This window comes from Tinamus guttatus, unplaced genomic scaffold, assembly GCF_059628265.1.
Source record: "Tinamus guttatus ecotype Peru unplaced genomic scaffold, ASM5962826v1 Tinamus_guttatus_pri_ptg000314l, whole genome shotgun sequence".
NCBI lineage: Eukaryota > Metazoa > Chordata > Aves > Tinamiformes > Tinamidae > Tinamus > Tinamus guttatus.
The window spans coordinates 4,916,855-4,944,432 of NW_028288848.1; the positions used below are offsets into that span (position 1 = coordinate 4,916,855).

The 27,578-nt window shown below is 35.9% G+C and overlaps 2 protein-coding genes across 2 annotated transcripts in view; one reads left to right on the plus strand and one right to left on the minus strand.

Moving 5' to 3' along the window:
• The window catches only part of CFAP43 (cilia and flagella associated protein 43), a 39,419-nt gene extending 17,896 nt beyond the window's left edge, over positions 1-21,523 (plus strand). The window contains exons 13-39 of the mRNA XM_088528643.1: positions 445-548; positions 1,605-1,745; positions 2,949-3,118; positions 3,347-3,499; positions 3,931-4,061; positions 4,799-4,964; positions 5,328-5,438; positions 6,224-6,301; positions 6,726-6,851; positions 7,792-7,896; positions 8,609-8,725; positions 9,561-9,770; positions 11,253-11,459; positions 12,223-12,312; positions 13,091-13,168; positions 13,689-13,814; positions 15,049-15,168; positions 15,246-15,353; positions 15,938-16,024; positions 16,478-16,566; positions 16,966-17,173; positions 17,786-17,898; positions 18,524-18,680; positions 19,523-19,687; positions 20,036-20,116; positions 20,650-20,803; positions 21,362-21,523. Coding sequence (XP_088384769.1) covers positions 445-548; positions 1,605-1,745; positions 2,949-3,118; positions 3,347-3,499; positions 3,931-4,061; positions 4,799-4,964; positions 5,328-5,438; positions 6,224-6,301; positions 6,726-6,851; positions 7,792-7,896; positions 8,609-8,725; positions 9,561-9,770; positions 11,253-11,459; positions 12,223-12,312; positions 13,091-13,168; positions 13,689-13,814; positions 15,049-15,168; positions 15,246-15,353; positions 15,938-16,024; positions 16,478-16,566; positions 16,966-17,173; positions 17,786-17,898; positions 18,524-18,680; positions 19,523-19,687; positions 20,036-20,116; positions 20,650-20,803; positions 21,362-21,519 — 3,553 coding nt within the window. The 3' untranslated portion in view covers positions 21,520-21,523. The remainder of the gene's footprint in view (positions 1-444; positions 549-1,604; positions 1,746-2,948; positions 3,119-3,346; positions 3,500-3,930; positions 4,062-4,798; positions 4,965-5,327; positions 5,439-6,223; positions 6,302-6,725; positions 6,852-7,791; positions 7,897-8,608; positions 8,726-9,560; positions 9,771-11,252; positions 11,460-12,222; positions 12,313-13,090; positions 13,169-13,688; positions 13,815-15,048; positions 15,169-15,245; positions 15,354-15,937; positions 16,025-16,477; positions 16,567-16,965; positions 17,174-17,785; positions 17,899-18,523; positions 18,681-19,522; positions 19,688-20,035; positions 20,117-20,649; positions 20,804-21,361) is intronic.
• A 2,000-nt stretch (positions 21,524-23,523) lies between these two features.
• Positions 23,524-27,521, minus strand: SFR1 (SWI5 dependent homologous recombination repair protein 1). Its single transcript, XM_010227358.2, has 4 exons — positions 27,479-27,521; positions 25,600-25,715; positions 23,973-24,356; positions 23,524-23,765 (listed from the first exon to the last, which is right to left on the minus strand). The coding sequence occupies exons 2-4, from the start codon at positions 25,693-25,695 to the stop codon at positions 23,574-23,576; spliced, it is 672 nt and encodes a 223-aa protein (XP_010225660.2). The 5' UTR covers positions 25,696-25,715; positions 27,479-27,521; the 3' UTR covers positions 23,524-23,573.
• Positions 27,522-27,578: the final 57 nt, after the last annotated feature.

Here is a 27,578-nt window from a genome sequence, read left to right on the forward strand (position 1 = left end):
TTGGCCTTCAGTATTGGCAAATTCAGGAGGGATATTTAAAAATAGAAATCTATAAAAATATATCCCAGGAGCAACTTATTCAAAGTCAAATCAGTGCGAACAAAGGCATCTGTTCGTTCAAAATAATATCTAAATCTTGTTAGTAGTTTTGTCTAAAAAAAAGGAGAAGGTTTAATAAAGTCGTTTAAGCAGATTGCTATTGAGCATTGTTAGCTTCAGACTGAATGCCTCTTGACTGGAAATTCTACTTATTACACTGGGTTTTACATCAGGCCCTGACTCTGTTAATGCATGGGCTAAAATCTCAGTTATATTTATGCTGTCAGTGAAGTTAGCAAAATTGTGGGAGTGAGATTATGAAAAAAAAATGACCCATTGTATTCAACTGTTTTTAGAATTTAACATTCAAAATCTTTATTTGTTTTGGATTTGTGTTTTACCTAGTTATGATCAGACTGGTCAATTCCTCATCTCCAGAGCTACACAAGGACATATATTTATTCTAGATGCCCGACCTTCAACTTTATTCCAGGTTCTTGGATATATAGGTAATATGTATAACAACATTAATCATGTATTTTCACTGTTTGCTGTAATTTAATTATACTCGCTGCTCAGACTCAGCCACTTTCCTTTTTTCTATTTATTTATGGAGAAGAGAGCATAAGATGATTCTTCTCTTTTGACTCCCAAAGAAATTTTGTTCTGGCCAAACTTTTTTCTTTTCCTTGTAATTTCAATTAGCAAATACTCTGAAATGACTTATCTGACAGAGTGCAGTTCACGAGGAGGAGACAGGATCAGTTGACCAAGCGATCACAACTTCAGAGTAACAACTCAGGAATGGTACTGTCAAAGGACTCAAGATCTCTGGGACCATACCACATGAGAATTCAGACTAATAACATCTAGGTTGTGATATCTGAATGCAGATTTCTGTCACAGATGTCCAATCCATGTCTCTTTAACACACAGGAGCTGCTAGAATTGTCAGCTTTGCTGACTGACACCAAAGAATAAAAAATGATGGAATTTTAACTCACAAACAAGATTCTTCTGACATTTATAAATGTTTGTGCAATACCTCAATTCCATTAGCTTTATATTTGTAGACTGTAGCTATACATTATTTAATCATTTTAATTTAGTTTGACTTCCAAGATAATATTTGAAGTGTTTATATGTGAAGAAAAACATAGAATTACATTTCCTCAGATAATTTTCTGAATTGCCTGATTTCTCTCTCAGCGTCTGGCTTGCTTTGAAGAGGGCCTTTCTTGCTTAGTCCTGGGACTATGAAAAGTCTCCCTCAAGAATTGCCTGCTAAAACTGAATCTGGATCTAAATTCAGATTCAAATGTTAAATACAGTAAAAACCCTGGAGGTGCTCAGTATTCTCAGCTTCTGTTGTCTCCAGCTGAAACTGTATATATTCAGCACTTCTGAAACCAGGCTGTGGCTTGTCTGACCTTTTAATGCAAATGCAGAGCAATCTGGTTGCATTCGGAACAAAGGGCCCTGTTTTGTTTCACATGATGACTTAGCAAGAACAATGATAATTTGATTCAGTAACGGTTTTTATTATTTTTCCCAACCTGCTTCAGTGTTGGCAGATGAAGTCCTTGGACTTTCTGTGGTTTCTGACTTCAGGCATGACTTGGTTGAAGTGGTGGTACTCCTTAAAGTAGCAGAGGTTCAGCGAGCAAGACTGGAGATTTTTTGTCTATCTTCAGCTCTCACAACAGGTAAAAGTGAAATAATATTCATTGTGATATTTTTCTAAGACAAATACATATTATTGCCTCCCCCTACACAAAATACTTATGATCTTAATCTCTATCTTCACCTCATCCATTCATTCTCCAGGGTCATACAACTTCTTGTGTGGCCGTCTGTAGACTTACCTTTGTCGGCTGATTCATTTCAGCAGGACAATTGCATGCTGATTAATTGATGAAAAGGCAAGAGAGAATTAATTTCCCGGGAGAATCACAAAGCCACCACTTCATGCTTGGCATCACCCACATACAGAATAGCATATCAGGTGTTCCAAGTAGAATCAATTCCACTAGACTCTTCAGAGAATTATTATAGGTAAATGATAGCTCATTAGAAAAAGGTTAGAGGTTAATATATCTCAAAAAATGGTTCCCTGTCTTCATTACAGGTTCCCCAGATAAAAACACCAAAGGAAACGGTCATGATATTAAAAAGTATTAACTTGTATCCCAATGAGGAATGCTACAAAGAAACAGTCTGTTGTATGAGAAGCAGATGATAATTAGTGAGAATTAATAGTGGCCTACTTACACTAGTCCAGATTTTCATTAGACAAGTGGATCTGCGGTGTGCCGCGTGCCTATTGAGACAACATAGCTGAAGTGCCACTGTGATCTGGAAGAAAAATGATGGGGACCTGTCAGTCACTCACTAAACTATGTAACCTATACTAACTTGTCAAAATATTATTCATCCTTTGTTTTATGCCATCCTCAACTCTGTAACAACTCAGTAATTTGTTTCTGCCATTCAGTACTAAGCTGTAAAATTATAGCATTTTAAAGTAAGTCCTCTTTTACAGAAATACTCTAAGCAAGAAAAGAATGACCCAGAATGCCATGACTGATCTCAGAACCTAGAAGTATTCTAGGAATGCATTAATATGGGGTTCTTTTTGTTTGCTGACTACTTTTTACGTCAGTGTTAATTCCAGGTGTCTCTTGAAAATTCAGATTAATTAGTCAAAGAGAAAAATGTTTTTTGAAGATGTGATTGTAAGTATTTTATCCAAGACCTCTCAGGGATGGCATAACTATTGGCAGAGATTCCAGAACTAGTTCTAGATGAAAATGATGATGACATGAATCTCTGTGAAACCTAGACTACACACATTCCTCGCTGAGATTGTTTGTGTCTCCTTCTCCTGGTTTCTCCTTTCAAAATTCTAGATAATGAAAAGTATGTTAATGAACAAGGAATGCTTCAGCCTAGTGCCATTAAAATGGAGCAGTATGATCTGGATTATCCTTTGAGCTCAGCAGTCAAATTGAAGGATAATGTTGTATATGGCTACTGTGGTATTGCACCTTTCATCTGTAAATACCATCTCTCTGAAGAGGTAAGTCTACAAAACAACAGCTCCAAACATATTGACTGTAAACTCTTTTGAAAAGGCAAGAAAGGAATCAGCAGCCTATCAATGGTACTGGCTCCCCTGGTTAAACATCCAACATTTTAAATTGCTTTGCATGCAATAAACAATACACCAATCTATCATTAGTCTTTGTAAAATGGCGTAGATATTTCCTTTATCTCAACTGCTGACTAGCATTTTGTTTGTTGACAGCATATGTTGAAAGACCTCTCAGTTTTTTTATCAGAGAAGAGGACTCCTAGCAAACAGTTTGGACCAGGGTTCCTCTGTTTATCACCCAACAGTCGGTGGCTTGCATCAGCAGCACAGGATGGGATTTTGTTCATCTATCATACTTTTACTATGGTAAGTAGGCATCTAGGCATGGGCTTCATTTGGCTTTCACTGGAAAGAACTGTAGCAGTTACTTTCTTCCACTGTAAGCTTTTCTTCATTTAAAACTAAGGTGTTCCAGAAAAATTTATGTTGAATGCCAGCTACCACAGGTTTATACAATATGATTGTTTTTATACTGGATATTATGTGATCACACATACCACTTACTTTCTTTTCCAGTAAATCTTATGGGAAATATTTTTGCCATTCCTCTTTGTCTCCTGCAAAATCAATATACTAGAAACTTACTGATCTGTAGTCAAAATTATGAATTATAGTCTTTTATATACTTCTTAGTGACATTTTGAATAAACCTGTATCTAGAAACAAAGGAGCATAGTTTAAAACATATTCCATTAGAAAAACATATTTGCTGATATTGTTTCTGTGACTTTTTTCAGGATGTAATTGCTCAAAAGCATTGCCACTCATATCAAGGAGGGGGAATCAGATCTGTGGTATTTTCACTGGATGGCCGATTCATGCTTGTTAATGGTGTAAATGATGGTGCCCTGGTGTGTCTGAAATGGAAGTATGTATACAGTGTTAGAGCAGTATTGACGGTGTACATTCTGGTATCATGATTGGCTGATTTCTGTATTGACTTGTGATTGTAGACCTCCTTTTTATTAATCTCAAATATTTTAAGAATGAGAAATGGATGGGATTGCATGCTAAGATCTGTTCTCTTATCTGCAGAGGTGGTATTTCTAGTTCATGAAAAACTTCTCATTTGAAACACTGAGAAATATGTGAATTTCTTCTACTTGGGTTGTGGTTGCACTGCAAAATATAGGACTATCTTCCAGTATTAGCTATAATGTGATTCTTATCACTCTCAAATAAACCATCTGGGAAGGACTCTCTGTATCTATATGATTATGGACTTAACACCAGGAGAGCCTGTCTTGACTCAGCTACTAGAAGACAACGTTCTTTTCATGGCGGGGTCAACCTCAGCTATAAAGAGCTCTAAGCAGACACTGAGAGCAAGAAACACCTGAAACTGTAGCTTTTCTGTTGTATAATAAATATTTTGTTAGATGCAGAGATTAAAGATGCAGTGTATGTCACCCGGATTCTTTCAAAATCTGTAATTCTGTGGAACTCATGTGTTTTATCCAATTCTAACATTCAACAATATTGAATCATATGTAGAAATATTGAATAAATATTTTTAAAGGGCTTCTGTTACAAAGAATATTTAATACCTCATTCTTTTCCTTAACATACAGAAAATACATCAGTTCCTTTTTGATTTTTTACTAGGAGGATAAAGAAAATTGAAAAAAAGGAAGCTGCTTTTCACTGGCGATCTCTTCTTGCCATATTGAACCAGTCCACTTCCAATGAAAATGCTGTTTTAAAATCTATGCCAGAATGGAAGTTTGAACCAGAATCCACATCAGAATCATTCCCAGAAGAGAAATTTGAGGTGAGGTGGTTTTTTTTGTTCATTTGTTTTTGTAAAAGAAGGTTGATTATTACTGTAAAATTATAGATGATAATGCCAATTCCCAAGGCAAAATCTGCTCCTTTTAATAAAAATGGAAAAAAACCCTTGAGAATAGGTTGATTGTGCTTAATTGTTGATTTGTCTAACAGTATTACAAAGGAAATGAAATACTTTATGGGAAGATGACATTCACTTCTTCAATTTGTCTTTTTTTGTGTGTTTTGAACTGTGTTTCTTGTTATTTCAGATGTGATCTCATCCATTTGTGACTTTATATATTATTTCTGTCTCTCTCTAATTCTCACTAAATACTTGTCACGGATGTTATTTCCTTCATTTCAGGAGGCACCTGAATCTTCCAATGTAGAACTGACAGAAGAAGACAGAAGCATTACCAAATTGAATTCAGCCATTACTAGTGAAATGACTTGGATAGATCAAAAAATGAAGAAGGTACTTTCATATCACAAACATTAATCAAGGCAACATTTTCAAGAGTCTGTTGTGATATGGGGTTTCAAATTATATGTTGTAAATGAATCTATTTTTTTGATTTTTTTCTGTCCTTTGGGCCTCTTTTAAGGTATTGTGATCCCAGCTCTTATAGATGCTATCTCAGGACTATAAACACTTTTGGCCGGCACCCAGCACAGTGGGAGCTAAAAGACCACTTCTGTGGTCAGGCAATTCTATTACTTGGCTGACAAATTGGCCTCCCATGGAAACTCATAAGGCCTTTTTCTTTCAAGTATGTCAGAAAGTTGCACAGAAGATCGTTGGCAGAAATCAAGCAAACGTTCTTACTCCCATGAGCTGGAATACAAAATTTACACCACTATTAAATCAGTATTCATCAGTATGACATTAATTATGAAAACTCTGTTGTTTATTTCAGGGTAAGGGTGAAGTATGTCTGTTATGTAACCAATGATTTTTAAAAGTAAAAGTGGATCAAGAATATGAATTTATAAAGGGAATATTGTAATTTGTGTGCCTAGAAATGGTTATGTCATTGTCAGTATAGATTTATTCAGAAATATGAGTTACAGGATTGTAGCAGATTTTTTCTGATATTAGCCAGAGTTTAGCCAGTATTTTGTCCAGCTGGAAATACTTTTGGAGGTTGCTTTCTTTACCAATAATATTCCTTTATATTATTTCAGTCCTTTTTTTTTTTTTTTTTTCTTTATTCCTCTTGTGTAAGTTTATCCTTCAACAATGTATTTGTTGTATGTCAGGTCATGAGAGAAGAAACTCAGAAGTTTGCTAACCAGAAGAAAGAGCTGAAAATAGGAATTAAAAAGCTGCGTACAAATGTGAGTTTCTTACAGGGATAAGGGCTGAGCTTGACAATTTTATTTACAAGAACACTTCTTTCATAGTTGCTAGCCCAAGGGCTCTGTTAGATTTTTGTCACAGGCTCTGAGCAGGCATAAAGAGATAAACTCCTTCAGAGACGGTACTGTCTTGACTGTGTCAGAAACTATTTTCTAGTACTCACTTTCCCTTGCTCCAAAAGCAATGTTTCACACCATTCGTATGCCTTGAATAGTCTGTCCTCTCAGCAGGCTAGTTTCGGTCTGTCTATCAGCATCCTGTACCACGAAGCAGTTAAAAATGAAGGCAACTAAAATAATTTGCTCTGCTATCAAGATTTACAGTGTTAGACATAACATTTCTTCTGCTGACATTCATATTCATTTTTGTTTCTTATACTTATTTGTTTTTTTTTAAAAAAAGATCCAGAAAATGATGCACGAGAATGAACAGATGCCAGACATTGAGAAACTGGAGCGGCAGGAGTTCAACTTGGATATAGAAGAGCAGGAAAGAGTGCAAGCAGAGGCTGAACAAGAAGTGGCCAGGGTATGACAGACTTGGAGAGAATGTTTTAAAACTAATAGGGGGAAGGAGAAAGAATGAAGAACAGAGGGATAGTCCCAAAACTGCTGCTCATTACTAAGAAGTAGGAAATAATTCCGTCTCCTGTTCCATTGTATTCTCTGGAATATTTTTTATACTGAATCTTGAACACTTACTGCACACCACATGTCTCCAAGAGGCACTGAGAGAAGGTGATGAGGGCAGCAAGTTCCTATTTTTTTTGGTTATTTTCAAAAGAATATGAACACCAATAATTTGCTGCTGCTACTCCTCAGAAATGTGCAAGCAAACAGCTTCAGTAGCAGATAAAATTAAAATTGTTAGGTTCTTCTTTGAATAGAAAGGCCAAAAAACAAGCTGTGAGTACATCTAAAGCTTTACATAACTGGGCTGAAAAGAATCAGCAGGGTTGTGAGAATTTAGAAAATGAAGTGGGAGTGTTTATCGAACACCAGAACAGACAGTGTGAGAGGACAAGGAGGGGAAGAAGGGTGTTTTTATAAGAATATCTTCCAGAATTCACTTTCGTTGGAGCACAGCATAAGAAGACTGAACTCTTGACTGTATCAGAGACTTTAAGGTGTGCATGCAAAGTATTCTAAGTCACTTTTTGAAGTAGGCGAAGCTGGAGATACAAACAACACCGACTGGAATATGATGTGTACCAGAAACTATAAATTCTAATCCAGCTGACACTGTAGCCTTGGGTGTATCGCTTAAGCTCTGTGATTCTTTTTTTCTTGTATAAAATAATGCCTTCTAATACAGTGAGACATTGGGGAGAAGAGAGATGCAATAGTCTAAAATAGTGAAATACTGGAAATCTTCATCTGTTAGATTTATCTGCATAATTCAATGCAAGTTGTCTGTTTTGCACCACCTCCTCTTATTATTTTCTTTTTTTTTTTTCATACCTCGAAAGTTGAGGAAGGAGATTGATATGGAGAATTTAGCCAACTGCTACTTGCAGGATGTTATCAAACGGGAGTGCTGGGATTCCATGTGTGTAAAAGGACGTGCAGTTAAGGTAACCTCTGCTTTCTATCTAATTTTTTGTAGTAGTTTATTAAGGTATAGTGAGAAAATAAATAGAAGCATAACATATTTCTCATTTGCTTCCCAGGCTCATGCAAATCTTTCATGTTGTTCATTTTGTTTGAGTTTTGATAACTCTGCCTTCTAAGCCAGAGTATTGACAGGCAAACAAGCTATTCCTTAATTCCATGTTTCCAGAGAATATCTTAATATAGTGTTATAAATATTGTTTTTCATCTTTTCATGCAGTGTGTTTGATTCCTGCTACACAGAAAATAAAGGCAAAATTTATTCATAGTTTTGTCTATCTATCTTAAATAGATGGACATCAGACAAACTGATGACATTGGATTATCTCAAGGGTGGCAAAAGACAAATCATTTTACAAAAATCTAATTCTCATAAAATTCCCTGGATAAAGAGGTAATATCCATAGATTATATATAAAAAGAAAAAAAGCCAAAAGCAATTTTTAAGCAACTACGTTCTGTTCCAAAAAGGCAAATGTTTTTTGCCTTACTGCTATATTTTTATTATATCTTTTTTTACAATATTGCTTGTATTGATTATTCCTCAATTTTATTCCGAATTTTAGCAAGAAGTCATTATAACTTTTTAGCCTTCAAATATTGAACAAAAGAATTTATAGATGTTTTATGAAGAACTTTTTGCTCTGTTTCTTTTTTTTTTTTTCATCTCAAAAGTGTTTTCATATAGCCTGTGAAGTGAAGAATTATCCTTTGAAGGAACGTAGCAAAGAAGAGCTAGAAACTTTGGAGAAAATTCTCCAGTTAAAGAAGATCGAGGCAGTTGATCTTAAGGTAAAATCTCTTTGAAATACGGCAGAAAGGCAGTTCAGACCAGGATATTCTGAAAAGACACCTTAGCTGTGCTTTAGAGAAACCCATCTTAGCTGCAGTTTCTTGCTGTAGAAGTTGTCCAAATAAATAGATGAAGATGAAACATTGTGTTTGTACTCAGCAGAGATACACGGAATAACTGAGGTTGAAAGGAGCTTCTGGAGATTGTCTAGTCCAGCCCCCTGCCTAAAGCAGGGTCAGGTAGAGCTGATTGCTCAGGATGAAGACTGAACAACTTCTCTGAGCAACCTGTTCCAGTGTTAATTCAACCTCATAGTAAAGTTTATTTTCTTACATTTAAGTTAGATTTCCCCTACTTCAATTTGTACCTACTACCTTTTGTTTTTTCACTGAGCACCATGGAGAAGAGTCTGGTTCCATGTTCTTTACGCCCCTTTCCCCATCAGGCATTTATTAACATTGATAAGATTCCCCTGAGCCTTCTCTTCTAGAGGCTAAAAAATCACAGCTCTCTGAGCCTTTCCTGCATGTCCGATGCTGCAAACCCTTAATCATTTTAGTGGCCTTTCCCTGGATTGCTGTAATATGGCTGTACCTATTTTGTGCTGGGGGAGCCTGATGCTGGACTCTAGATATGTTCATTTTTACTTTTATTATTTTGATCACAAAATCAAGCCAAGTTAAGGCTTTTGAACAAGCCTTAACTGGAGCGTTTAACCTATAGAACTGATGCCTTCAAGGAATCTTATCAGCAGAAACCCTTTGAGGCTGTTTTATTCATATGATGCTGGGTCATTTATATAATTAACACTGCTACCGTGTTTGTGATTTTTAGATTCGAAAGGAAATTGTTGAGATCAAGCCTGAGACTGAATTACCTAAGGAGGAAGAAGAGATGGAAGAAGAAGTAGTGGCTGATAATACCGCATCTTACAGCTTGGTTGGAAGTCTGAGCTCTCAGTATGGTGCAGACATCTCTGTTTTATACCACCAGTTGGACTTGCACAGCAGGGAGCAGAAAGTCAATCAAATAATATTATTACAGGTGACCCCTTCTTGAGTTTCTGTTACTGCAGTGGCACTGCCATATCTGTTGGTTCTTGCACTATTCACAGACACTTTCAAATTCTTGGCCTACTGATCCCACACAGTGGGGTATTGCATAGGTACCTGAGTTACTGAGATTAAAGCTGTTAAAAGCACTTGGGACAGTATAGCACCATGTGGACCGGCCGGTCTGGGAGAAAACATTTTTATCACATGTTTTTTCCAGATGTAAGAGGCCTTGTGGTTACCCAGTTTGAGGATACCTGTATTTGCCCACTGGTGCTGCAGTTTAGGAGTCTTATGTACAGAAAACTAGCTTGTGTATCTCTGCATGCTCTGTGGAGATGCCTTGTACTATTTCCTTTCTCTCCAGCCTTACCATAACTTCATTTACAGCCTTCAGTGTTTCTGTTAGTTATTATTCATTACCATCAGACTCTCTTACTTCTCTTACACTGGCAACATTTAAGTAGTAAACATGTTATAAGCTTCTTGTGATGATGATCTCCAAGGGTGGAGCTGATTAAACTGCTATAAATATTGCCTTCTCAGGGCTCTTTTAAGGCTGAAAATGGTAATAGAGTTCAATTATTACATATGGGTAATAGATAAAATCAGAAGATATACTGTTTTTTGAAGTAGATGGGGAAGAAACCCAAACAGCACTTACCCTGTAAAAGATGTAAGCTCAGATGCAACAAGATGTTTCTTCTGTGGGACTTCAAAGATGCATATTATTTTTTTTTTCCTGAGCTTTGTGTTCCTGGCTAGCTGTCAGTAAGCACACTGCTTGACAAATAGGTAATCATTTAAAAATGTAAACTTCAATAGTAGAACTGAAATCTTAATGATGTTTCATTTTAGGAAATAGACACATGGTGTCCCCAGGAGAAACACATTTTTTTCTCTTAGCAGTCTGCTTCTCTTTGATGAGATCACTTAAACTGAAAAAAGAATTTGTCCACTAAGAATACATGGGTTTTTTTAAGCTCACGGTAAACTCTTAGTTCTTTTCAGTTAGTTTCTAGTGTTTATTAATTCACCGGCACACATTACTAATACATTGTCAGACAGAAATCACCTGAAAAGCATATCAAAGCTGTAGATGGCAGCACTCAAAAAAATCAGGAAAGAAAGTCCTTAACTCTGCCTCCTTTGCATCTGTGTTTTGTGATTTCTAGAATTAAAAGTTACAGGTATTTGTTTTTGCTTTGGAGCACCTTCTTCCTTTAGGCAAAGCCTGAAAAAAAAAAAAAAGAACAATGAAAGGCAGCCTAATTTTTATCTACTTTTGGAACCACTGTGACTTTTTCAGAATGTCTTTGTCAAGTGGCAAATAGGTAGGAGAAAAGGGAAAGGAATTTCTAGGAAATTAAAAGAAAGAATGGATGAAACAAATCAATGTTTCTCCTCATGAGTTAAGGAGTGGTATCATGGATGGATGGATAGATGTGATCTGTTTCCTCTTATGGTATTTCAGGACATCATTTACAAAGTGAAAACTGCTTTTAATAAGGAATTTGACATAGCTGTACAACAGAAGGAGCATGAGATAGCACGAGTGAAGGAAAGAAACCTGAGGATCCGAGAAATCTTGGCACAACTTGACCTCCAAGAGGAAGTCTGGGAACCAGCTCTTACAGATGATGAAGTACCAGAGCATGCACTCACTGTTCAGGATTCAGAGGTATCTGAAAAACAAATCCTTCTCTTTCACCCACACAAAGATAGTTCTCTGATTCTCCTCATTTCAAGTCATTGTGTGAGTCATGAAAAGCCTTAAAACAGATGTGTCTGTGCACTTAAAATCATGTCTGGCTCTTTTACTTCCCTTTTCTTTTTAGGCAGAAAGCCTAAATAAAAGAAATCTGTATAAAACTGAATTCATAGATGTTAGAAGTTTGTAGTTGTTCATAGACTAGGTAGAAATTACCTCATCCCTGATAAAACAGTTCAAACCAGTCTAGGAGGGGATCACTTCTATAGATGAGAGTTTACTTATTTATTCATTCTTTGAGTAACACTTTGAAACCAGCTATTTAGGTATCAAAGCATACTTAGTATTGTACTTCTAAATTCTATTGATAATCTAAAAATAAACATGATATTCTGATACAAAATATCTTATTGAGCTTATCTGCTCTTTTAGTCTCTCTCTACCCTATTTTGTCCTCTCACCTACCAGTCCATATTCTACTACCAGAAAACCTACAGATATAATGCACAAAACATAACTAATACCAGAAAAAAAATATAAGAAGTTACTATTTTAGCATTTCTAAATAGCTTTTGGAGATGTTCTAAAGAACAGTGTTCTTGAAGATTACCAAAGACCAGAGAAAGAAAAAAAAAGCAGTTTATATTACATTGCTTTTCCAAACGTTCTCAGACCCTGTGTGAACATGTTTGAAGAAAAGAAACCTGACATGAGCCCCATTTTCTCCCTTCAGATTAAAGTTGAAAAGTACTTGACTCCGCAGGAGAGAGCAAAAGCAGAGATGCTGGCTAAGCTTGAAATGGAAAGACGACTTGCTGCGCTGGTACTTAGAATAGTATCCTTTCCACTGAACAGGCCATTGTCACTGCTGTGGCTTTGTGTAATTAATGTTGTACAGGAATATTACAGTAAAGTAGTAATATTGTAGAAAAACTGTAATGATTTTAAGTAATAATGATTTTAAGTCATGATGATGAACGTAAGTGTGCCTATTTCATTACACTTTGCAGTCAGAATGATAGATTAGCTGGGGGAAAAATATTTAGGGTAGGCAAGCAATTTTTAAAAACACACAATGCCGATTAAAAACACTATATTGTCACTAGGGACTAGATATATTTCTGAGCACATGCTGCTGCTTGGTCAAACATTTTGAGCTTGATATTTGTTTGTTGAAAGAGTTTCTTTGACCTCTGTTTGTCACAGATCATAGATGATAAAATGTTCCCTTCTGGCTTTAAAAACTCTGTATCTGTGAAAGCTCTAGCCCTCAAAATGATGCACAACAAGGCAGCTATGCTTTAGCTTCCTTCACCCTAACCTACCAAGTGGGCAAGACTAGTCTCTGCCCATCTATTCCTTTCAAAACTGCCAGAATGTCATTGGTAGTAAGTTATTTGGTATATGAGCTTCTGTCTATCAGAAAAAAATCTCTCAAACTTTTACCTTATTTCATATGCATCACCAAAGAGCATTAAATTACTGGTGACAGACAGCAGAGTTCCTGGTGATCTAGAAATGAACTGCTCCTTTATCATTCCTCACTTCTAATTACTACACTTCCTTTTGCATCCTACAGTGTTTTTTGTTGTCTTTCCTAGGACAATGAAAGGCTGCGTGCTCTTAAGGACATGATGGGTGGAGTGCTGGAAGTCAAAAAGGAAGACATCTTGAAAATTGTGAGCTGTGTTTCTGCCATATCATTTGGGGACCTTGTAGTGTTTTTAGGGAAATGTGAATGAAAAACAGAAAATATTTACAACTAAGGTTAAGGACTCATCAACATCTATCTATCACGACATCTATCATAGTGGAATAATTTAGGCACCTAATTTAGTATTACCTCTATGACTATTTTACAAAGGGAGAGGTTTATGACTCAGCTATTATCTTACAGAAAAGTACTGTGTTTCATTTAACTAAACGAATAAAATAATACTTTTACATTTTACAAGATCCACTAGTAAATTTAGTGAATTCCTGTAAGTGAAAAAGAATTTGATTGTATTTATATCTAAAGTATTGGTGCAAGGAGCAAACCAGAGAAATAGGATATACACATTCCTTAGACTTAAGGCATCTACCTTACCTACAACTAAGAGATGCCTTTCATTAAATTTTATGCAGGCTGTAGTTTGTTAGCATACTGACAGAGATTTAATATTGTTTTTGAAACATATTCTTCTTTAATATCCCCAGGATATTCCTCCACCTTCTTTTATATCCAAATCTGAATCTGTTTGGAATGAAGAAGAAAAGAAAATATTCAGAGAATATGAGAAAAAAGTCCAGGAACTGAATGAAGAAAGAGAAAAGCATAAAAGAGTAAGTTAAAAAGAGGAGTGTTTTTCATCACTCTTTGCATGGCCAAAGCTTTGAGTCTTGCTCAGGATCTAATTGTAAAAATAAATGCCAATAAATAGAACAAGCAAAGAAAAAATAAAGAATACAGTTCACATGGAATAGTATATTAGTATGTAAGTCTTAGCTTAAACAGTAGAAAAAGCAGCAAACATTAGTATGTGCCAAACCTTGTGACATCTGACAATAGATTACTTTCCTTCATAAATGTCTCACTATTCCTAAAATGTTTTTTTTTAGGTTCCATTCCCAGAATTGCTGATGCTATACACATTTAATACCACAATGGTTATTCTTCTAAGTGGTAATTTGATCAACACAACTTGGTAGCCTGGCAATATCCTTCTTCCAAACAAGTATTTGTTGGGATCTTTTGGCTAAAGGATTTTTCTCTTACAAATTTATCTGTGATCATTTTACAGTGGAGTAGCTCCTTGATAGTGGAAATCAATAGTTTCACTCTCAGGGACAATCCTCACCATTTTTAGGACAGATTTAAAGAAATGTGGATCCTGCTTTCTTTTTTATCACAGTCATCAAAATAATGTCTTCCAGAATGTTGTTTTGATTGTACAAAACTTGGGATCTTCATGTTTCTGCCATAGGTGTTCAGTGGTAATAGGAAGGTAATGGGCTGTTCAGTTAATAGGAAGAGAAACTGGTCTTTCAATAAAAGTGCATAGATTAGTTAGACTCCTTAGTTTGAATCAAAGTTGGGGGATAAAAACATTCTCTTTAATCTCCTTGAAAATAAAAACAATTAGAAAAGGATTGCCTTAAATATTGATTTCAAAAATTACATTTAGGTCTAATAGCCAGATTCTGGTAATTTAAAAAGCAAGTAGTGTAATTTGAACTAGCTGTTCTTCAAGACTTTTGGTTAATATGACCCTTTGACTGGTCAAACCAATCCAACACAAAATTTATTGCACAGCAGAGATTATGAGATTCTATTTGGCTTCTGAAGGGGAAGTGGTTTCACCTAATTCTGTAAACAATGTAGGTTCTAAACCCTTGTATTTGCGTCTACAATATTAATGAATATTGCATGGCTCTGGAGTGGGGCACAACTATAAAATCTTCACTTGCAATTCCACACGGCCATCTCCAGCATCCCACGCTACACTCATATACTCGTATAGCTTGTTTGTTCCTCCAGATGTAATAGTAATAGCTCTCTTGTCCTTGCCTTCTCCAGGCACTGGAAGCTGAATTGAAGAAACTTCAAGCTTCCATCCAGGAAACAACACAAAGTTTTGATGAGACTATGTGCAAACTCTTTGAAAGGAAAGTGAATTCAGAGATGGTCATCTATCAGGTATGGTAGAGAACTCTAATATTTAATATCTATCTCTATGCCACAGGAATGTTTGTTATTTTTTTTTCCTCCCACAGGAAGAACTCAAAATAATCAATATCCTTTATTCTTTGCTGTTGGATGAAGAGTTGGACACCAGAGAAGCTGAACTTCATCATTTCCTTAAGAAGAAGCGGAAAGAGAAAGTGAGTTATCAGCTTGCATTTTTGAAATACACAGTTTTTAAAGTCTTTACTAATGTCCTCATTGGTATATCTTTGGTCCATGCAAACTTTCAAAACTTGTCTTCCCAGCAGAGTACAATCAATTAATAGCCTGGATAAAGCAGATGAGCTTAGTATGCTGGTGTGTATCAGGTTTATGTCATGCCAACAGGGAAACTGCATTCCAGAATGGAGAACCTTTTGCTGAACATAATTTGAGGATTTTGATTCACCTTTGATGACCTGAAAGGAAAAAGGAAATCTCTATGCAAGTGAAAACAAGTATGAACATAGGCCCTTATACTGAAAATTCAGAAAGAAACACAGAAAAATTGGTCTAAGATGCTATCAAATACTTCCTTAAGCAGAAGGAATACTTGAATTTTATACCTGCTCACCTTTAAGCAGTACCCACAGGAAATACCCCCAGAGAAGGAATTGAATAGTTAGTATATATAGCTCGAAAGAACTAAGAGATTGTTGGCTTCATTGGTGTATGCAAATAGCCATTAAGGGCTTCTACTGACTGAATTTTATTCTTGAAATCCCCTCTTTTTTTGCTACAGGTAAAATCTACAAAAACAATCCAGTGTACAAACAGGAAAATCGATGCTTATATAGACACCTATGAAAATGCAATTGCTGAAGATAAGGTGAGACTCTAGACACATCCAAGCAAATTCATATATATAAAGACCATGCTGCATCTCAATTATTAGAAGAACATAGGTTATTTTAAGGATGGGAATGGGATCTGATTAATTTGCCGATCACTGAAGTTAAACAGCAAAGGTCAGCATGTGCACATAAGCTTTCATAATCACTTGGGAGCCAGGAGGACTTCTTCACAGAGAATTTTAGTGTGACAAAACTTCTGCATTTAATCCTGTAGTTTTGTGCTCTGCCTTGAGTCTTCCTTGGCATTAAAGAAAAAAAATGACAGTGTAAACTGTCGTGTCTGAGAGCAAGAATATATGAAATAGCCGAGATTCCCTGAATGGAAAGTTTGGAAGTATCATATTGTGAGGGGAGGATGGGAAGGATTTTTTCTTTTTTTTTTAATCATAACATTGTAATGACAAGGAGGATGTCTGTTTCCCTCCTAGATTTTGGAATCTGATTTTAGAAAGGATTTTGCTGACATTCCCGCATACCTCCTTGATAAACTTTTCAAACTTTACAGACGTCGACCAAGGTAAGACCCAATCTGATTCCATCTGTTAAAATACAACAGTTTTTGTGTTTCAAGAATGAGAACACTTTATTTCAGTTATCTAAAACATCTTCAGAATCCATAGACTGACTGCTTCCCTACTTTTTATGTAGATGGTTGACAATAGTTCATGATTTCCACTATATACTTAATTTGATCACTGACATTTCCTCGTTCACCCTGAACAATTAATTTTAAATGCAATCTAAATAATGAACAGTTCTAAAAAACTTGAATTTTATTTTTAAAAAGTCTGTAGTCTTGCCTAGTTGCTCTTTGCAAAAGTTTGAGAATATGAAATGTTGTTAGTTCTACATTAACTTATTTTATGTGAGAGAAAATAAAGATAAATGTAAATATTGTGTATACTATGTACTTTAGGATCCAGAAGGTGAAAATACTCCTTGACACGGCTAGCCCATATGGGGATCATTCAGGCTCTGCTGAAGATTACCAAGAAGGACTTAATCTTTTAATGAAAGCCATGGATGAATTGGATAAACCCGAATATATGCCTAATGGCTTAGATCCATCTTTATGGGATCGCTTTTGTCTGGCTAGACGAAACAAAGTGGAGAGTGAGCAACTCGTACGTAAAATGCTTTATTTTGCCACTACCCTTTTTGATATTTTCAGATCTTAAGCTTCTGTGGGGTTCAAATATGATAAAATAGCAGCACAGCATACATAATCTGCATTTGAGCCTATGTAACTACTGTTCACTTTTTGTTCACGTCAAAATAATAAAAATGTAATCAAAGGAAATCAGTTCTAATTTTCCTCCAGTGGAAACTATATGCATGTGGGAGGATTTGATCAAAATGATTGGGGCCTTGGCATGGCTTCACAGATTTTGTTTTCATTTTATTTATCCCCCCTAAAAACGTATTTGATTTTAATTGCCTGTTGGAATGTTTATGTCGCATTGGAGATGTGGACACATCTTATCAAAACAGAAGGGAATGAGATTCCCCTTCTTGTCAATAAACCATGTATAAATGAATAAATGATTTTTTGAGCAGAGTGCAAGAATTTTAACTTTTATGTCTTGTGTGCTTTACTGGGACTCTCAGAACTACAGGAAGCCTATTTCCATATACATCTGCCTTCTAAAAATCTTGTTCTCTCAGTTCTTGAAGAGGCCTTCACAAACTCATGAAGTTGAACAAGTTTCCAATGACATGATGTTGTTGTTGCTTAGGTGAAGTCGAAAGCCCTAACACTGGCGGATATGCAAGCCTTTCTCCAGAGGAGAATAGATGAAGATGAGAAATTGAAGTCAGAAATAGGAGACATTTTCCAAGAGCTCACATGGTAATTCTGTTTGTTTTTCTGTGTTTAGCTACATTTTATTTCTGCAGTAACATAGAACCGAGTCACACACAGAATGGGAGCAGCTGTGTGCTCTACCACACACAGCTAGAATTCTCTCAAAGAGGAGACCTAAGATAAAGCCTAAAGAAGCTGCAGTAATCACTTTCAGTTGTAATATGCTGCTCAGTCATGAGCCCTGATTTCACAGAGCTATTCAGACTTGTAATTTTTCTTTTTTTCATGTCCACTCAATAATTTTCACATTCATTGTCCTTCAGCAACAAACCTCAGCAGAAATTATATGAGAGGTGTTGCTTTGGAATTCTCTGTATTTTATTTTCAATTATTGCTAAGGATTTGCTCAGTAAGGACACTTTCCACCTGCTACAACATTTTAAGAAAACAAGAATCCAGTGGTTGAGAACATTATGTATAGAAATGAATTGCAAATTTTGAAGTCATTTTGGGAACAAATAGAACACGGGCTAAATCTGAAGGAGTAAAAACCCAACACGAACATACACCTTAAAACATCAGTAATAAACATAACAGTTTTGAGGATCGTGGAAGTATTTATGTAAGCGTGGTAAAACCACTAACTGCTTTTGAGTTTCTGTCATTTTAGGCTGCGGGAAGAGAAGATGAAGCTTCAGTTGAATTTGACTGTCCAATTTTTGCTAAAACAAGGACAGGTGGAATTGGAAAGTACTGAGCTCCCCGATTTCACTGATGCCATTCTTATTAATAAGAGTGTTATTGAAGAACTGAATTGCACTATCATGGTAATGTACATTATCTGAAGGAAATTTAAGCTCTTTAAACAAAGGCGTTGCCCCTCAAGTGCTTTTTCTCCAGTTTGACATCCAGTTTCAATTCATTACCAGACACCAGTAGCCTCAGTTGTACTAAGAATTTTGTAATGTCTCTCATAATTCAAAGATTGAAGTACAGACTCTTTCGTGATGTTTGATCAATACAATTCAGATCAATAAACAGCAACATTTTTTAGACATGTCATCTTAGACATATGCTGTAAATAGAGAATGCAAATATCCTGGGTACCAGTCCTACAGTTCCCTCAAGGAAAAACCACACTTATGTTAGGAAACAAGTGGTCAATAGCTTATAATATTAAATATATACATATATACAGCCTTCTATATAATATGGAATCAGTCATCATACTTAATACACTTAAGTTTTTCAAAGTCTTGATAAAGGTTATTTTCTTAGGCATTTTAACTGTACAAAATTGCTTTTTACTGCTACTGCACAAATTCTTCCGTAATAACTTCAGAATACCTGATACAGAGCAAGTTTATATTTTGTGGAGATAAAGTGCTTGAGCATTTTAACAAGATAGGATGATAAGAGAAAGAGAGAGGTTAGTTGTAATTTTCTTCATCTCCTCATCCTATGACCCAAGGCTGCAATGTGGCACAGTGCCTAAAAGGCAACAAAAACTCCACAAAAGATTACCATCTGGAGCTAAGTTTGGAAAGAGACTGCAGTATGGCACACTTCCCTTACTAAAATTATGACTTTGGAGGCTTGCCCGTCCACTTACACATAATTATTCTGTAATCCATAAAGTGTGTTAATTAAGATTAATCTCTTTCTTCAGGCTGAAGGAGAAAAGAAAATTGCTAGCATGGTGGAATGTAAAGACTTCTCTAAAGGGATATTTCAGCTGGAATGGGAACACAAGAAAATGAAAATGCAGATAGAAGATCTGAAACAGAAGGCTCGGGATATTCTAACACTACGGGTTTCAAAAGATCACCAGCTAGTGAGTTATTTTCTACTTTGCCTTTTGTCTACAGAAATTTTGCTGCCTATTCTTATACCACTGCTTATGTCTCTTAATTGCTTTCCAACTACGAAAAAACTTGATGCCTGGTAGGTCAACAATTCAGTTTTCAAACATAAGCTTTGCTCTTGACGTTGCTCAGTAGCAAAGTTAAGATGTTCAGGTATAAGCAAGAGCAATATTATCGCTAACTCTTGGCCTATCTATTAATGCCTTCTGCTGTGTAGAATTCCCATTTTCCGAGTTTCATGTAATATGATTGCCTTCACAGAAGAGCAAAATTGTTGAAATCAAACAGGCTTAACCTGGATGCTTTTAATTCTTCAGTTCCTGACTGTGCCGAACTATGACAGCTGCGTCAGCCACCAGGTTTCAATGATGGAGCAGACTCTCAGTGTCATGGATGAGGTAAAACCCAAATGAACCACCACATACTTAGCTTAATTTCCTCTCCTTTCATAGCAAAAGATGTTTATAAGGTGTAATGGCAACTGATGCAGTTAAACCAACTCTTCAACTAATTCAAGGGCTGCTTGCAGAATAGGCACAGCAGCACACACATAAATATATATATCCAGCCAGCTTCACTAAAAATCACAAGGGCCTTTAGTGCCTAGGAGCCAAAAGAGTGTTCTCACCTCATGGATCGCATTCACTTTGTTTCCCCACTTTTCCCTTTAAGTCTTACTTTTAATATATACCTCTCCTTGACCCGTAAATCTTTGCTCCTTCTTCTCACCTACTTATATTTAAATACCATTAAACATACTGAAATAAAATATGTAAAGGGTGGTATACGACAAAAGCAAACAAAACAAAAACCGAAAAAATTAATTGAACTATAATGTGGTGGTTGATGGAAGATGATAGGTTTACATTGATGTTTGTCAGAGCACCTTTCATATCACATACATTTGCTTTATTTATTTGGAAATGAACAGCTGCACCAGAAGAATGTGAAGAACTGTCAGAAAATAATTAAAGAGCTGGAAAAGGGCATCAGCTTAAAGGAGCAAGCAAACTACAAGCTCAGCCTGGAGCTGCAAGAAATGCTTGTATCTGTCTCAGAAAGGGAGCACATCTTCAAGGCAGCTGGTGAGTCACAGCAAAGCCCTCAGCATCAGCTCTGGGGCAAGGAATGTATATTGATGGCTAGAGGTGCAGTTCACAGGGCCCTTTCTCACATACAGATTGCTGCATTTGTTACTCTAAAGAGCGGTGCTCTTGTAACCCAATTTAACTGATAGGTTGCTGAAATTATTTAAATCAAAGCACTGAGTTAATACCTTCATTGGGCAAAATAAGGTATTTTTTCTCAGAACAGTTTCAAGATAAAAGAGTAAGTAGCAGGAGGCTGAAGAGTAGATACAATATTAGGAAAACTATATATTTTTCAATAGTAAGAGAATTTTAAAAGCAGTGAGTACTTACTGGAAAGGCAAGGAAGCATGCTGAGTGCCTTGTTGAAAATTTTGATATTCACTACAATAAATAAATAGTGTTGGCCTTTTTTTTTTTTTTTTTAAAAAAAAAGGCAAGTGATCTTAATGTATTTATTACACAGCTTCGATTAACCCGGAGCAGTTCCACTAAAGAAACAGACTCTATTTCACCTACAAGTACACGCTACTCATTATACTTTGTTTTATGCAGACACACAGCTTGTATTTGAAGAGATTGCACAGCAGCGTTACCAAGATATTTTGAGGCAGAAAAAGCTACGAGATAATGTGAAAAAACAGGAAGAACAGTTTAGAGTTCTTCAGGCAGAAACGGAAAGATGGAAGTTAAGAACATTACCTATGATTTGAAAAACAGAATTCTGACAGATGCGGAACACCATGGTCTTGTCTATGAATAAAGTTTGGACAAAAGCTTGCTGGTAAATTTTTCTTCCAGCAAAAGTTTTCTTTAGTAATTTCTTTAGAAAAGTATTTCACTGTGAGATGCATATATGTCCTTTTTGTATATTGATGCCCAGTCTTTTCTACGTTTATATTTCTGTTTGTGAAATGGTTATAGAATCAAAACACTACATACTTATTAGCTCATTATAGAAAATAAATAGTAAAAGAAATATCCGAATGGTAGAAGATATATTTGTATACGCAGTAATCTACAATATGCAATTCTAGGAGATTTTCATGTTAAACTATTGCAAGAAAGGCAAGAGCTATATTTGCACCCCCTAAAATGTCTGTGTTTTTTGATGTGAATTTAATTGAATTAAAACCTTCATTTAAAAAATATTGAGAGGAACTCAGTTATAATAGCCTTGCAAAAAAATGTTGTCTTGAAATACTTAGATAACAACATGGTGGGCATCTTAGATTCATCATACACAAGGATAAAAAAAATAGAGGGGGGAGTGGGAAAGATCTTATTTTAGCTGCTTCTTGAGTTTAGACTGTGTATTTTGTGTCACAACTACTGCCAACCATACATTAAACAAATCAAGACCTACAAGAATAGGAAAATACTCTCAATGCTTCTTTTGCAAACCATGCTTCTCCCCTGTCCACAACTCACAGGTGCTTTAATGGGCAAGATGCAGGATTCTGTCAGTGCCATGCAGCTACACTAAACAAAGACCCAACCATTCTTCCAGACTTGCTTTAAATGCAAACAGTTTCTTCATGTTAAGCCCTTGAAGTGCATGTCTTCAAGTAGATTTTAGTCTTCTGTTAATTTCCTTCATCTGCTGCCTTTTCCTCACACTTGAAATTATTTTATGCCATAGTAAAACAAAATTTTACACTTGTTAGAAAAAAAAAAGGTCCAAAACTACTTTTGTTGTTCATTAAATCCCAGCAGGCACTAACAATTTCTATTCCTGAAGAGCGGCCTCAAATTTAAGTCCACTGAACCACAGAACTATAAAATGATATGGGAATCTTGCTATTTTCCTTTAGAAATACGAAATGACTTCCTTATGCCACATAAACCCCCCCAAAGCTAAGGTACACCCAGTGAGGAATCTGTTTAAAACAATACTCAGATCTGTAGGACATTTGGATGTTTATGAACTGTTACACTCGATAAATAAGAAAAGCTGGCAGAAGTCACTACAATATATGCATACACAAAAATCAGAAAATAATTTGAAATTGCTTAAGACAAAATTAAAAAGACATTTCAAGGTGCATGATAAATGAAACACTAAAGCTTTTCTCAGCTTTACCACAGAGAAGTAAATGACACGTAACTAAAGTCGTTCCATTAGATTAGGCCTGTTTTTCCTGCATACTTGCATACATGTTCCCTTCTCTCCCATTATTTCAGACTGCAGTGGAATGCTTTAGAGGCAGTTTCCCAAGAGACAGACATCTAGACCAGTGACTAAAAATTACTGCATTTGGGCATATTTCCCTCACTAAAGCTAGGAGAATAACTCACTGAAACTTCAGAGCATTAAATATATGCAACTGATTTATCCTTACTTAACTCACAAAATGTACAATTAACTGACTGGCAGCAGCAAGAAATTTGTAATAAGTGGATTTATCTATGAACAAAAACTGAACACTTCCCCATCTGAATATCAACAGGAATGACAGAGTTCATTATTTCAGGATAATAAAAGACTACCCATTAAAATATTACTTGATTTTTTTAAAAAAGAACTATTTACTGTTACTGATCGAGTTCAAGCCAGGTTTTGCAAAACAGGTGGTATAAGTCTTTTGTACAAAATAATGCCTTCTAGAGTGCCTACCAAACCTACATACATAGGTTCATGAATGCCTCATAAGAAAAATTCCCAAAGCATAACATTTGCCAGTTGGTGTAACACTTCTTACACAAAGTTTATATTCAGTCTTTTCCAGTTATACACATCTGTAATTTAAAGATTTGCACTTGTAGATTATGTATCTACAAAGTCTTCTTCTGTTCTGCTGTAGTGTAGTAATTTGTCTTCTAATCCAAAATTATCTATCAGCTGAGTGAGACTGACTTTCTTGCCATCTGCAGAGAAGGCTGACTGTAGCTCATATAGCATCAGCTGGGTACTACTTCTCCATTTCACTATCAAAGCCTGCAGTTCAGACAGGTTATTCTGAAATTGAGATAAAAATATATTTCAGCAAATAACAGATACTATTAAGACTCTGCATCTATTTTTATTAAGCACTTTAAACTGAGACAATACGCAAACACCACACAAATGTGAACTGGTATCGTTACTTTAATCAAAAAAAATGGATTTCAGTGTCAATTCTACTTCAAAGAATGTTAGAAATACTTTTTCTGAGTTTTCCCTCACCTTAGATCGGTACATCTTGACTAGTTTGAGTCTTCGAAGTAGATCTTCTTTCTCCTGCACTTGCTTCAGCAGCCGTGCTTTCTCTTCCAGGGACTGTTGGTGACTAAGATTAGTCCTTAGCACATTAGAGTTCTCTGCTGATTCACAGGGAGGATTTTTCTGTAAAGAACTTTTGAAACATGCATGTGTAGGGCTATTTTTTTCCAGGATTTCAGGACTATCTTGTAACCTGGAAAAGTCTGCATTCTTCAATAGAGAAGCTTTGTCAGAATTAGCACAGTCTTTTTCTTCAGTGTCTATTTTGAGACGTTTTGCCACTGTAAGACTAGCATTAAAGGAACGTCTTGTTTTCCTTAATCGCTCCCTCAAGGCTGCACTCATTGGCTAAAGGAAATTAAAGAACAAAAAGAGGAGAAAAATTGTCCTAATTTCTCAGAATAATCTCATTTTTATTTATATATTTTTATTTTACATAGAATATATAAACGACACCGTAAAGTAAGACTTCCTAATTATTGCTATAGTTTTCACAAACTTGAACGAAGTTACCTTCTTTCTTTAACGTACTTGCATACACAGCTGCAAGATACAGGAATGTTTCAAAGACCAAGTACTGTAATGTTTATTAAAGCAAAGTTGCTTGTCAAATCTTAATGCAGAAGACATACGACACATTTAAACTTAATTTTCTTCCATTCTGTTTGACTTTCCCTGAAATGTCATGCAGGTATAGATTGTTCTTGTTGCCCCTCTCCCCTAACACATACACACCTTCACTAATAAGCATACATAAAGTCAAATTTTCTTCCCAAAAAAGGCAGATTTTCATAATTGGTATCTAACATTTTTACCTGTGGAAAAATACTGGAATATGAAAGAGAGAGATGGTTTAAGATACTCTTAGAAACTAGACCTATCTAGTATCAGCCTAGTTTTTAGTAACACGTGCTATTGTCAGTCTGACAGCAGAAACGTATCGCTTAAGACAACCATCAATGCAGAGCTAGTCACTATAGAGAACAGGCAAACTGAAAGGACAGTCTATTAAATTCTTTATGCAAAATGAGTTCAATATTCAGAACTAAATAAGAACATGAACCTCCATAGGAAACTCAAGCAAAGCCGCTCAAAAAGTCACAAGCCACAAAACAGAAGGCTATTAACCACGGCAAGATTTTTAGCAAGAGCAAGACTAAATGCTAGACAAAAACACAGTAAAGCCTTGAAAAAGCAACCTAGAACAGTTAGATAAATGAATTTCTTTGCTCATTTGCAAGCACAAGTAACAAGAAGACATCGCGCATATATAGAAAATGGATCCGAGGAAACTAGAATATCGAAAAAGGAAACAAAAGAAAAAACATTATTCAATTTATTAGCATTTACATAGCATCTTGGACATATTGCTACATCATTCTGTATTCATAACAGACTTTCATATTTAGGGCAAAATATACCAATAGCATTCCCTACCTGGAGAACCTTGCAGTTATAGGTATAAGCTACTTATAACTTAGTCTTATAATCTTTAGCCTTCCAGTGATGAGTACCTCACCTTCTACTTAATGGTTTCATAAATATTTTTGTCACTACACAGTCAAATTAATGGAAACCAACATTTCTATACCTGTTTCCCTGAACTAGTGCTCTGTAGAGTTGCTGTCTCAGATTCCTTTGGAGTACTGCATAGAGATGGTGATTTATCAAATCCTGGGTCTTCCATCTTCAGGTGAAAAGCAATTTCTGTTAAAAGAAAGATTAAGTTATGCACTCTGCCATTTTTACCTAATCATAACAGCCACATGGATGCAGAGATGAGTAAAAAGCCCAGATAAGAAATAGTATGACTTAAGTTAAAAAGTAATCTACTCATCTTCTACAAACATTTCATTTGTCAAGAACGATTTTGGTATGTGAATAGCATTACTTCAAGAGGATAAATGACAGTACTACCAGTTAAATAATCAATTTACTATACTTTTGTTTATTAGATCTCCCTCACTCAAAGTGCTACAGAAGGTATTTTTTAAAATAAGAAAAATATTACAGAAAGCTTACAGTTTTTCTTCATTGCAAGCTTTCTCCCACCTCTAACATAGGTGAGGTCTTTCAAGTACCAAATGCGCGAAGGATTTATGAAGCATCTCAGTCCACTAGAGTATGACTGTAGTTCCCAAGGTTAGAAACTGCAACATCAAAATTAACAAAAAGAAAAACAACAACAACAAAAAAAAGCTAATTTCAGACAAACTTTATTTTCTTAACCTGAAGGACTCTTACTACGTAATCCTTGCAAAGTAGTGTAGAATCACTCCTTCCATTTAGCTGCATCCCAAATAGAGAAAAAAGAGTTGCTGGGAGCCATAAAAATTTTATTGTTCATCTATATAAACAACTGATTTTTTTTTTTTAAAAAAAAAGGAAAACAACCACTCACACATCCTCCTGGTATGTGAAAATAACCTACTCTGATCCTTTGAGGGGATGCTACATGAAAGAATAATTACTCACAAAGTGGAATTTTAATTAAAACTAAGCCTCCCTAGTTTGCTCAGAGAAGCACCATAATGAAAATGGTAAGTTATGCCTCTCAGCATGCCTCACCTTTAAATTGACTTTGCAACATTTAAGCAAGTTTAGCACTTGTGAACACCTTTTAGTGACCAGCAGGCAGCTGGAAAACTGTCATTTATAACTCCCCGGACCTGGAAATTGCAATTAGGGGCTTCGAAAGAGAAACCTTTTAAAAATAAAAACCTGGGATCAGATTGCTGCACAACACCAGACTGGCACAAAGAGGTTCTCCCTTAGATGGGGAGCTAGCCAAAGCTTCAGCATAACCAAGCTTTACTAACCCAGCAACTCAGGTCTGCCTGGCTCTGCAGCAAGGGCATGAATCCTCATTTATCTTGCAAGGCAATACTCCCCCCAACTGTTCAAAATTCAACATATGGTTTTTCACTAAAAGAGAAGGACTTGGGAAGGAACAAGAGTCAGATTAATTGGATACCTTGGCAATTTGTGCATTAAAGAGAAAGCCGCAGCACACGTCAAACATAAATTATCACTATTATTTCTCAGACTGAGCATGAGGCCCTGAAAAGGCTACATCACACCTATGTGAGGAGCATGTAATATATCTCACTACTGAACAAAATAATTTCAAGCATGAGCATTCGTTCAACTCTTAAAATAATAAATAAAAATCCCATGATTCAATGCCTTTAGGTTGTAAGGCACAGTATTTGTATCCAACTGACCTTAAATACAATCAAGGTTTTTCAAGGGTTCACTGTCACTGTAACTCTTTGGAGTTGCACATTACCAATTCTCTTCTGTGCTGTTAACTCCTTGCTCCCTAATACCTCAGCCTAAGTATGCTTTGCATTTTCAAGCAGTAATGCTACTTGTCACACACAGAATATATAAATAAATAAAATCTGTGCAGCAACTAAGAAAAACATGGACTAGAAGCACAAAAGGTAGCTTCACACTTCAGTACTTACTTATTTGGTGCTTTAGACAACCCGCCAGCCTTGGGTGCCTCAGTTTTCCTTCTTGGGGCTACCCTGTGTTAAACATTCACTTCATGTACAGTTTTCCCCG